Source organism: Choloepus didactylus, chromosome 3 (genome assembly GCF_015220235.1).
Source record: "Choloepus didactylus isolate mChoDid1 chromosome 3, mChoDid1.pri, whole genome shotgun sequence".
In the NCBI taxonomy this organism is placed as follows: Eukaryota; Metazoa; Chordata; class Mammalia; order Pilosa; family Megalonychidae; genus Choloepus; species Choloepus didactylus.
In genome coordinates, this window is record NC_051309.1 from 179,437,134 (window position 1) to 179,450,152 (window position 13,019).

The following is a 13,019-nucleotide window of genomic DNA, read 5'->3' on the forward strand; positions in this document are numbered from 1 at the left end:
GTACAAGGTGTGCTGTTAGTTCTTGAACTAATGTTTTGACCCTCTCTTCACCTTAGTTCTCAAATCCACAAGCTAGATTCCTGATAGGTGTATAAGACAGTTTATATTGAACTGAGCTAGGAAGCAGTACAATAAAGTCAAGGAAGTATTTACTGGCTGGTATGTCAGTATTCTAAGAAGTTTAAGTCCGATTTTTTTTGTTTTGTTTTTTTTTCCTTCTTTTTCCTGGTTAGATTTTGGTGGGAGTTATAACTTCCTGCCCGTAAAAAACCTGCACTTCACCTAAAATATACACAAAGCAGGTCTAATGAAAAGTCTAAATACAATTTCAGAAAAGGTTCCAATACTCTGTTTTTCACAAAGCCTTATTTTCAACTAACCATGACTGAAGGTGAATCCATTTGCTGTTTCCACCTTCACCTGGAGGTTTGGGGTGCACACTTCTACTGAATAGCATTAACAGCTGGTTGACAGCAGGTGCTTTGTTTCTGTGAATCAGGTCCCATGAAATTTATTGGAATGTTTGTCACATTTTTTAAGGGATGTTTCTGCTGCATCTGATTGGCCCATATTATGTAGGTTGTTTTAATTCTTTTAAAATGATGATTAGTTTGAAAAAAAAAAAAAAAACATTAGACCATTACTAATACTGCGAAAAGAAATAAAGAGTCAGAGCAGTATTTCTCATTCTGCCTCCCCAGTATTATGATTGGGAAGACACTTCAAAGAATGTTGACATTATCTGAAGTTTTACTTAAGACTTCTATTCACTGATATAAAAAAAAGTAAGTTTAGATTTGTTTCTCTGTGGATTATTTGTAATTAGCTGTAACTGAAATATCAGTGACTCTATTTGACTACATTATTGAGCTGTGGTATGGGTAGGGTTTTCCTACTTCTTCTGTACTTTTACCTGTAGACTATTTTTACTAAGGTGCTTTATAATGTATTTTAAAGCATTGCATTTACAAAAAAGGAAAATGCTGTAAATATCACATATTTTATGTGTTTGGATCAAAACATTATAAGTAATTGAACAAAAATGGTTTGCATCAATTTTATTATGTCAAGTAAAACCATCAGAGATACTCTTCTTGTATTTTTCATTTAACTTTACTATCAAGACATCACTGAAATGAATTTCAGTAATCTTTCAGTTTTGATACACAGTACATTATTCAAAATTGGAGGTAGTATTTATGGTGAAAGGAGTATGGACAGAGTCAGAAAACTTGATTTCTGGTCCTGGCTCTTCCACTTATCAGTTGTGTAACCTTGGGCAGGTCGTTTAACCTCTCCTTGCCTCCATTTCCTCATCGTCAAATGAGGAAAATAATATCTGTTATAACTACCTCACAGGGATGTTGTGGGGATTAAATGAGATGGCCTGTGAAAGCACTTTGAAAACAGTAAAGCGCTATAGAAATGTAAGGTATTATTCAGAAATGTCCTTAACATAGTTTCATACCATTCATTTTTTAACACAAGAAAGGTAGAATCCACTTATAAGCTGGTTGAAAAAAAGTCAATTCATATTTGCTAAATATCTTAGTGTTTTGTCTTCTAAGTTTCAACAGCTTTTCAAATATGAAACACCCATGAACTCTTAAAATTCATGAGCTGCTGCTTGAGTTCAGAAGTTTCCCTGTTTGAAATAGACTTCCTTAGCTGACTAGGGGCAGGAGAAACATTTGTTTCCAAATTTGAAAGATTTTTCTGTTTTTATTTTACATTACCAGTCGGAAATGGTAACTGTTTTATACTTATGGTTTCCAAGGTATATTTTATGGAGTTTCATTTCCCTATGTATTCTTTTTCCCTTCTTGGAGTGACAGAGATAAAGAATTTTAGAAACAGATTTTCAAAAAGAATAGGCTTTAATATGATTAGTTTAAATAAATATTCCAGAACAAGTCTTCACCAAACTATGTATACATTTTAGACAGGTCTCTTTAAAGGTTATTAACTGGAGAGGTGTTGGAGTCGGGAGCACTACTTATCAGAAAACTTCTACAAACATATCTGAAGAAAAACTAAAGGAAGATGTTGAAAAGAATCATTTTAGCACCCTTTCTTCCCAATAATACGAAAATATTAAGAGAACACAAACAGGAATAATTTTCTTACTTAGATTTCTTCTTTCTATTTTTTTCCCTTCTTCTAAAATATATTAATTAACTTTACAGGTATTTGTTGAACATACATACAAATTATTTCCTTGCCCAAAAGGAGAAAACACCAAGTTGGGGGTTTGTGACAGTTATCTGCTAATGATTTCCAGTGTTCAGGTTATTCTTGAAATATAAGCTAAAATCTTCTAGAGGTGGATTAACTCTTTTCAGTAACTAGGGTAACATTTAGCACACTAGATCGAGGTCAGTAAACTTTTTGTGTAAAGAGCCAAGGAGAAATATTTTAGGCTTTGTGGTTTATACTGTCTATGTCACAACTGCTCAACTCGGCCATTATAGTGCAAAGGCAGCCATAAACAATATGTATGTGACTGAGTTCCAGTAAAACTTTATCTATAAAAGCAGGTGACATGTCAGCTCTTGCCTATGGGCTGTAGTTTACAAACATCTGCACTACAGAAATCATTATTTATGGAGAAATCATTTTTGATCTTACTCCAGTGGCCTGAAAGAGTTCATGCACTTCCAGAAGCTCCTAATTTACATCCAAAGAATAGCCCTCTGATTCACGCAGTCTCTTCCACAGATTCATAAACTTTTATGACTTAGATTGCTTCCAGGTGGGCATGTTTTCTTTCCCAGTTTACCAGTTCAGAATACGGGCATTTATTCTATCATCTTTTAGGGCAGGTTAGAAATGTCCCTAGAGGCTGAGAAAGGGGTGGATTTAATTCCATCTGGTCCAGTACGGTTCTGGGAGTCAAGGCCAGAGTCCTTAAAATGCCTAACTTTATAATCAATTAAATAGATAGAACCACTGAGACAATAATGTATCTTTTTAAAGTGGCAAATGTGGTTTTCTTTTTTCAGCCTTGTGCTTTTTTTCAGTATTTTGATCATAGGGAGATTTTTTTATAATGCAAAAGTAAATTAACCACTTTGAATTTTAAAAGATAATGTTATTTGTGTATGTGTGCATATAACTATATCTCTATCTATATATTTATTTCCTAAAGAGGAAAAGGTACCTTTTTGTTCAACTTGTATCAACTTGTTTTCTAATTGCTGTGAAATAGCAACCATTGATAAATTATTGTGACTGTTTTAAAATGTAATGGGAATGATATATTTTGATTTTATCCAGCTTTATTCTGTAAAATATCATTTAAATATATATCATAGCAACACCTAAAATATTGCATGGGGGATTGCTTTCTATCATCCATAAGCATTTGTGCAACTTTGATCATACTGGGTGCTCCTGAATTCCTGGTGATAGGATTTAAACTTGAAAAAACAGAGTACTGAAACTTACTGACTTCATAAAATTTTAATTTTCTGTTCTGGAAAATTCAGTTAATGCCCATGATTTGTAATCTGTTATCTTTCTCAATGTATGTCCTACTGGAAATTCTCAAAATTGTTAGTGCCATCAGTGATTTACAAACAGTATTTTGATATTGCAGATGATTTGCTCATTGTATAATTAGAAAGAAAATATTCTGTGAATGAGGGTCTCTCTTTTTTTAATAAAATGAAAGAATAATTCTTAAAAAAAAAAGATTGTGTGTACAGAATCACTGTTGTCACAGGCCCCTGCATGTTCCATTCTCATTCCATGGCCCAAGCTGTTTAAGGTCCCTGTGTTGAGAATTACCCCCTGTGCCTACCTCCTGGACAGCTCATTCTTTCCTCACTCAGTTAACAGATGGAATAGTCCCAGATGTGAGGCACTGTGTCAGAAGTTTCAAATTCCAAACACTGCCTAAAAGAATCCCACCTTGAGCATTAGGAGTGAGGTGGTGATATTTGGAAACATAGTAAAATAAACAACTTTGAGCCTGACTTCATGTGGATGACTATTATTCAAGTCAGAGTAAAATCATTTGCTTCTGGGACCCAACAGAAATGTCCACATAAAGACAAACGGCATAGACAATCTTCTAGAACCATATGCTGCAAACTTTTGTAAATAAAATTATGCACACATGGTAAAAATGACAGTGTCTAACAAGGAAAAATGATGTCCTGTCTTCTAATCTCTTTTTAAAAGCAACCATATGTCAAAATTACTTGTGCATCTATCCAGAAACTATATATGCAAATAAACCTTTTTCAAAGGAAGTAATAATAAATTTGTGCATAAGAAAAAAATTCTGAAAGAATATACAGGAATTGTCAACTGTGGTTCACTTGAGGGGTGGAGGGAGATGGACAGTGAAGTTGTGGTTTCAAGGAGGATATTTTTATGAGGGACTAAAATATTTGATTTTAATAAAAATATTTACCATTATCATATTGAGAATTATCATAGAAGTTTAATAAAATGTGAAGAGAAGTTTATATAGGCTTGGAGGAAAAATTATAAATTGAAGGAGTAAACTACAAGGGATAGGTAAATTCATAAGGAAAACTAGCAGCACAGAAGTGTGTGTGTGCGCATATATATACACACACACAAAAACATATATAATTTATATATATATATAGAAAACCTCATCAGTGCCTATGTATGTTCAGAGTGTTTGTGCGTGTCTCATATGCAGTCACATAAACACATATAATGTGGGTAGGCATGAGACTGAAAAATATAAGACAAGGATGTAAACATTTGTAGGAAAATTGACATTATGAAAAGAGAGAAAGACAAAAGCAGCCCCTCACAGCTAGGAGGTGGCCTGGCACTAATCTATACAGGCATTGGTAATAATCTCTACCTCACAGGGCTGCTGCAAAGACCAATGAAGTGTTTAGGGGAAGCCTGTGACAACGTGCCTACAGCATGATTAAAAACCCATTCCAATATTATGTGCCTTGACATCTGGGAAAACCAGAAGGGCATTCATTGGCCTAACTGTACATTCCCCTCCTGCTTGGCTCCTGAGGTCAGGCTTCCGAGCCAAACAACCCTCCTCATCACTGGCACCAGCATGGTGCCTGCTTACCCAAGTGGGAGGCTTTGGTTTCCTGCTAGTCTGTGTATTCAAGATTTATTTACATCCTTCCAGGAAACCAGGGATCACCGCAACCACTTCTTACTGCACAGCCTGCCCCCCCACAGTCCCAGCTTGTTCACTCTGTCCCTGAGTGCAACCCCCGTGTGGCCCTGTGTGGGAGTGGTACCTTCCTCTCCTGGGTTGTGGTCATACGTGACTAATAAACTGCCATCAGTCTCAAATGTCCAATGTCTGCTGTCATGTGTTCTGCCATCCCCATTACCCTCGTGTGTTGATTTGAAACTGTTATGTACCCCAGGAAAGACTGTGCTCTTTAATGCAATTTTTTGGGTGCAGACTTATTATGGGTGGCATCTTTTGATCAGGTTGTTTCCATAGCGATGTGACCCACCCAACAGTGGGTGAGACCTTTTGATTAGATTACTTCCATGGAGGTGTGACCCCACCCATTCATGATGAGTGTTGATCAGTTTACTGGAGTCCTCAAGAGAGCCTGGGGGCTGACAGAGACCCAGATTCTTGGAGATGCAGACAGAAAGATGTTTGGTGATGCTAAGCTAATAATGAAGCCCAGAGATGCCCCAGGGAAGCTAAGAGAGGACCCCAGATGATTAGAGAGAAACACCCTGGGAGAACCAGCAAGGATGCACAGGAGCTGAGAGAGAAGCTAAGAGAGACAGAAGCCCAGAGACACTTTGGAGTAAGTCATTTTGAAATCAGAACTGGGATGCAAAGGAGCAGAAGAGGCCAGTCACATGACTTTCCAGCTGACAGGGTTGTTCCAGACAGGATCAGCATTTCTTCAGGGAAGGTATCCTCATGTTGATGCCTTAGGTTGGACAGTTTTATGGACTTCAAACTGTACATTTATAACTAATAAATCCCTTTATAAAAGCCCATCCATTTCTGGTATTTTGCATTCTGTCAGCTTTTGCAAACCAGAACACCTGGGGTAGGAATCCCTTCTTCATCTATAGGGTAAAGACTAGGGGTTTATATAAAAGCAAGGAAGTTTAGTGAGACGTGCTGATCTTTGGAGTCATCATTGATAATTACAGGACCAACGCCTGAACCACAAAGCAACCCCCAACCCCCATGGAGAGACCTTTTGTGGCTCAAATGTTCATCAACAGTTGAATGCATCTACAAATTATTGTATAGTTATACAATGGAAAATACACTGTGTTCTGATTTGCTAAAGATGCCAAAAGGCAAAATACCAGAAATGGATTGGCTTTTATAAAGGGGATTTATTAGGTTACAAATTTACAGTTCTAAGGCCATAGAAGTGTCCAAACTAAGGCATCAACAAGAGGATACCTTCACTGAAGAAAGGCTGATGACATCTGGGTTTCCTCTCTCACATGGGTTGCATATGTCTGGAGTCTGCTGGGCATCTCCTGAGGTTACTTTCTCATTTTCATTGCTTCCTCAAAATGCCTCTGGGTTTCTTAGCTTCTCTCTCCCAGTACCTGTGTATCCTTGCTTGTTTCTCCCAGCATGTTTCTATGCATCTGGCGGTCCTGTCTCAGCTCCTCTAGGGCAAACTCATCATTTCATCTCTTAGCTTCTGTGCTGGTTCTGGTTTCAATAGCTGTCTCCATAAAGTGCTGGGCATTTTCTCTTTAAGCATCTCTGAACTCCTTTCAAAATGTCTCTGCCTTTCTTCCTCTCATAAGAGACACCAGTAAACTAATTAAGACCAAGCTTGAATGGGCAGGGTCATGTCTCCATGGAAATAATCTGATCAAAAGGTCCCACCCACAATTGGGTGGCTCACACTTCCATGGAAACAATTTAATTAAACTATCCCACCCACAATAAGTCTGGTCCCACAAGAGTGGATTAAAAGAACATAGTCTTTAATGCATACATAACAGATTCAAATCAGCACACTCAGCAAAAGAAAGGAATGACACGTGCCACAACATGGGTGAATCTCAAAATAATTATTCGGAATAAAGGTTGCCAAACAAAAAAGAATGTATATTGAATTTTTTTTCTATAAAATTCTAGAAGTGCAAACTAATCTCTACTGGCAGAGAGCAGATCAATGGTTTGCCTTGGTCAGAGTGGGAAGAAGAGAGAGACTGAGGCAGGGATTCCAAAGAGGTCTGAAAAGACAATTGGGGATTATAAGTATATTCATCACCTTGATTTTTGGGAAGGTTTCAAAGGTGCATGCAAGTCAGACTATGAATCTGTACAATTTTAAATATGTGTTGTCAGAGATGAATGAATTAAATTATCTACGTGCAATTTGTGTTGATCTGTTGATTGGCTGTCAATGTTTGGAAAAGTAATTTTGAAAATCATGTATGATCCATTATTTTTTCCAATTTTTTCTACATTTCTTTGAATGTTTTATAAGGGGGTTTCATTTTATAATTGTTCTTTCAATCAAATCAATGTGTTTTGTCTACAGTTTGCATGCTTCTTTTCATAGTTAAAAGAATATAAATATAAAAAAATCTAGCTTCATTCAAAATGTAAATGGAAACAGTTTTACAAAAGAGAAATGGAATAGAATCATGTGTAATTCCGGAAGTAGAGAGAACTATTCCAGAAATGGAAAAGAAACACATGCAATTCTGGAACTAGATATACTCTGTGAAGGCATGGAGACAGAAAACTCTCACCCATTAGGGGGAAATGGGAACAGTCTGCTGCCTGCATTGCTCCAAATTAAAAAGCATAGATTTCTATTAGTATAAAAATCAGGGAAATGATATTTATAATATATAACAAAAGTAAAATTTTTGAGTTGAGTTATTGTCCTGATATTTGTAAAATTCATCTTGATAGTGATTCATAATTACTTTGCATGATACGTATTACCTCTATCCCTCTAGTAATCTAGTGGAATATCACCTTTGTAGCTAAATGTGATGGTTTGAAACTGATGGACCCCAGAAGAGCCATGATCTTTTAATCCAATCTTGTTGGGTGGAAATTTAATTGAGTCTTTCCTTGGAGATGTGACTCAATCAACTGTGGGTGATAGCTTTGATTAAATTATTTCTATGGGACACACTAGTTCATGGTGTGTCTTGGTTAGTTCACTGGAGTACTTAATAGAGCTCATACAGATGCTGATGCTTGGGGATGCAGAGGGAAGATGTTTGCAGATGCAGGGCTAAGAGAAGAAGCCCAGCATTTGTCCCAGAAAAGCTAAAACAAGACCCCTAGATGCTTAGAGAGAAATGCCCTGGGAGAAAGAAGCAAGGACACACAGAGTTGTGGGAGAGGAGCAAAGAGAGAAGACCAGAGATATTTTAGAGAAAGCCATTTTGAACACAACCCAAGCAATGGAAAAGCAGATGCCACCACCTGCCTTCCCAGCTGACAGAAGTGTCCAGGATGCCACTGGCCCTTCTTCAGTGAAGACATCATCTTATTGATGCCTTAGTCTGGACATGTCTATGGCCTTAGGACAGTAACTTTGTAACTGAATAAATCCTCTTTATAAAAGCCAATCCATTTCTGATATTTTGCTTAATTGCAGCATTATCAAACTGGAACACTAGGAAATATTGCATTTGGCAAAAATGAAACAATTGGTAAATTACATGTGGACCTGGAGGAATAAAAAGATGGTGTACATAACTGATGGAGTCACTATAGCACTCACCTATGTTGAGTATTGAAACTCTTGTAATCAGGACACATCTTTTGAATGGATGATGGAAGCTTTGTGCCTGGAGGTGTGGCAAGAGGTCTGGGTTCCTGTGGTGCATGAAGCTTTACCAGGGCAATTCCCACATGTGTCTAGTGTGGGTCTCATATTGTCATGGATTGTGTCTTATTTGCAAGATAGGCATTGTCTCCGTGCTTTCTGTGAGACTTTGACTAAGAACATACCACAAGTAATTAGCAAAAACCAAATCCCATATAATGAGCAGTAAACCTGCTGACCTTTGCTTGGAAGGAGACAATAATTTTTATTTTCTGGGTGAGTAACCAAACTTCCCCTTTGCTCCAGATGCAGACACATTCCTGCCTTCTAATGCAGCTCCCAAAACAATCATCATTCAAACAGTGGTACAAAAATCTGAGAGATCCTCAGGGAATTGTCTGTCCAAAATTCTGACTTCTTTTCCAACCTGGATTTTTAAAGGTATTTATAAAACAGATAAATGTGTAAGTATAGAACACACATATATATATGTATCCAAAATGTATTTATTGGAGGTGCAAAGATACAGTTTTGTGAACTCTATGCACAATTTCAGAAACAGTTAATCCTCACAAGGTCTGTTAGTTCTGACAACACCAATTGAAACAATGAGCTGAAAACACATCCAGGATTTAAGTCACAGAAATATTTTACAAAAGTTCTTAATGCTAGGTCCATGGATAGTTGTGCAATATTCTACATACTCTCCACAAATTATAGCAATACAATGAAGCAATGAGCCTGCCATACATGGAGTTTATCATTCATCATCTGATACTGCACAGATGTTAAGAGGTTTAGAATCTTTTGCAATACAGAAGTAAGGCTTGAGTATTTCAGAAAATTTATCAGTGAAAGTGTGGAGATGAGACCTCTCATTCAAACTATAAAAGGAAATCTCACCCAACTCATAGTCCAGATAAATGCCAATTCTTCTGGGCTTTTCTGTTAACTGAAGAGTGACTGGAGCACTGCCTTCTGCAACATAGTCTCCATCCCGGAGCCGGATTGTCCAGCGTCTGTCCTGTCCTGCCAGGTGTCGCTTTCCCTTCCTGGAAAGGGAGTCTTTACAAACCCCCACAGTCCACTCAGGCTTGTCATCCACTTGGACCTCCCAATAGTGTCTGCCAGAAGCAAATCCTTCAGAACCCAGGACAATCAGATCACACGTAAATCTCTTGGGATTAGGATGAAGCCTTTGCTTTTTCTTCACAAATGTCACAGACTTTTTATCCTCAGAGACAAGCAGATTTGGGTGTGCTGTTTCAGGATCGAGAGTGACATCTTCTGTAAATTTCTGTTTAATTTTCTGCAGAGCAGAATACTGTGGAGGAAGACTGCATCCTTCTCTCCTTAACTGGAAAGAATAGAGGGCTGGAGTTTTAAGAGCTTCATGCCTCTTGTAGACACTCTTGATATCTGCCAGCAGCTTCACTTCTGACATCACGCTCTTCTCTGCTACCTCTCTTTGTAAACTTTTGAGTGTGGAGATGTAGTCAGAAAATGATGCTAGGTTTGTATTGATTTTCTGTTGAATTTCCTTCTGTTGATCAGCTAACCTTGACAGAACTGCTTCTTGCTCACGTTCTAAAATCTGATTCAGGTGCTCAAATTCTGAGAATATTTTCTGTCTCTGGGTTTCCATCTTCTCTCTCAGTTCTAATGGTTTTCTGTCTTGGGTGGCTTTTACTTTTTCCATTTCTGCCACTTGTTTCTTCAAGGATGCAATGTCACTGCTGAGCCTTTTCCTGTGGTGAGAGGCAGCCTCCTCAGTGGGCCTCACGTGGTGGCCCTGGTGTGCCGGGTGCTGAGCACACAGGGGACACAGCACCTCTAGGTCCTCCTCACAGAACAGGGTCAGGACCTGACTGTGCCTCTCACACAATCGTGACTCTTCCTGCCTCTTCCTCTTGCTCCTGGTGATGTGGAGGAGCTTGGCGATTTCACTCATCTTTCCCAGCTGGGCATTGCTCCTGAAGTGCCACTCTCGGCATTGGTGGCGGCAGACAGGGCAAGGGAGCCTGTCCTGTGTTTCCTCCCAGGACCGCTGGATGCAGGAGCGGCAGAAGTTGTGCCCACATTCGATGGTGACGGGGTCTCTCAGGTAATCCAGGCAGATGGGACAGCTGGCTCCTGCCTGCAGAGCTTCCAGTGCTGCTGCTACTGCCATTGGGACTTGAATGAAGGTTGGACCGAAGTGGGATTTCCTCAGGAGTGTGGGGCTCTGCTGGTTCTGTCCTGTTAGAAGCAGGTACACCCTCAGGTCTCACCAACCTGTAGCAATCACAGAGGAGTCTGTCAGCTGCCTTTCTAGTCCTTGGCCGCTCAGCAGATATGAATCCAAGATAAGAAATTATCTTGATCAGAAAATAGCAGGTATCCTGGTTGTCACTTTGTTCCTGGGGGTGAGAAAATATATGTTCATTTAAAAAAAACATTAGTTTATGTGGCCCTGCTCACTGCAACATTTGAGGGAACCACTGATTCTTCTCTCCCTCCCACCAATCCAGCTACATTCAAGTCCACCACTCTGGGGTTACACAGGACTATGGAAAGAGTACGGGCTTCTGGAGTAGATCACCTGTGCCTGAGTTTGATTCAGGCCTTCATCACCTAATGTTTGTGGATCCTGGGAAAGTTACCTACCATCCTCAACTCAAATAGACTTGGATTAACAAGCATAGAAATCCCAAATTCAAACATTTCTATCTGGTGAAAATTTAAGAAAATCATCTGGGAACTACTGGCTTAAACATGATAAATATTATATGTGATAGTGGTGAATTCATAGTATACCAAAGTTTATGTTTTTTGTCTAACTTACCCCACTGCCCGATATATCAAACTCTGTATCCATTAAACTGTGGCCTAGATTAGATTTCCTTGAGAGCCTGTAAACTCTGTAAAGTCTGATTTTCATCCAGGTCACAAAAGAAATTTAAGCTCAGGATTTTACAGTTAGAAATCTTATGTTTCCACTTACAGCAGTGGCAAATATGGTGGTTTCAGATGAGCCCTTACACTGAGATTCACTAGAAAAGCTGGGAAACATGTACTTATCAACCACTCTTTAAAGTCACTGGGGAGTTAGCATCCTAGTGATGATTTGTGGGGACAAGACCCAGGAAAAAGGAGGGAGGCCCAGGGATCTGAGCTTCTTTAGTAGCCATGACAGTCTCCCAAATGGAGGCTGAGAATCTGAGTGGTGGCTTCTGCTGATTCCCAGTTCCAAGTGAACAAAACCTGTAACTCATGCACCCATTAGAGGTTTGTCCTGGTAAAAACTGCAATCTCTAAATTGGTATCAGTGGGCATAGGAATGAATCAAAATATTTCAGGCCTCAGAGTGTCTGATTTGATCATCTTAGTTCCAGATAGGAGTAAGGTAATTCAAATTTGCTCACTGGAACTGCTACACTGAAATTAAAAGTATTAAAATATTAAAAGTGTTGGTGAGTATGTGGGATTGGTGAACATGTGAAATGTTCATTTAAGCTGATGAGAATGTAAATGTGTACATGCACTTTAGAATACTACTTTGCATCACCAACTAACTTTGAGCATGCACATAGCATTTAACTCAGATATTCTACTCTACTATATAAAACCATCAGAAATGGAAAGCTGTGTACTACAAAAGGTGAAGAAGAATGTTCCTTGCAACAGGAAAATATACTCTTAGTTTTCCTAAGAGGTCCAAAGAGGACAATACCTCAATGTACCCCAACAGTAGGATGGATAATCATGGTACACTCAACAATGAAACACATTAGCAAATAAATGGCCCTAACCAGTCTATGCCCAACATTCATGAATCTCACAAATATAATGTTGCCTGAGAAAAGCTGGATTGAATCACTCCAATTACACACTTCAAAAACAGACTAAATTACTTCATGGTATTCAACAAGAGTAGTGCTCATAATTGCGGAAGAGAAAGAAGCTGGTGATTGGGGGGTGGGGCATGAGGAGGGCTTCTGGGGTGCTGGTAAAGCTGTTTCCTCATCTGGAGAGTGGATGTGGGGATACAAGTTTGCCTAATATTAAAAGCCTTCATCATTCATAAAACAAGAGACAATGAGAAGCAATTATGGAACAACATTTTAACATGTTTGATTGAAAACCATGACACTGATATTGTTAGGCCAAACACTTAAATTTCTCCCATAAATCAAGATAATCAAACCAAGCATAATGAGCAACCAATGTGAAAGTGTGTAATGTAGGTAAATCAGAGAAACTAATGTCCACTTT

At 38.6% G+C, this 13,019-nt stretch overlaps 1 protein-coding gene across 1 annotated transcript; it reads right to left on the reverse strand.

Annotated features, from left to right (window-relative positions):
- Window positions 1–9,525: 9,525 nt before the first annotated feature.
- LOC119530563 (putative tripartite motif-containing protein 75) lies at window positions 9,526–10,935 on the reverse strand. The gene has a single exon (XM_037831503.1). It carries the CDS (start codon window positions 10,933–10,935, stop codon window positions 9,526–9,528), a length of 1,410 nt encoding a protein of 469 aa, XP_037687431.1.
- Between the last annotated feature and the right edge of the window lie 2,084 nt (window positions 10,936–13,019).

Coding starts and splice junctions, on each gene's coding strand:
- LOC119530563 (XM_037831503.1), bottom strand. CDS start 10,935: ATGGCAGTAGCAGCAGCACTGGAAGCTCTGCAGGCAGGAGCCAGCTGT.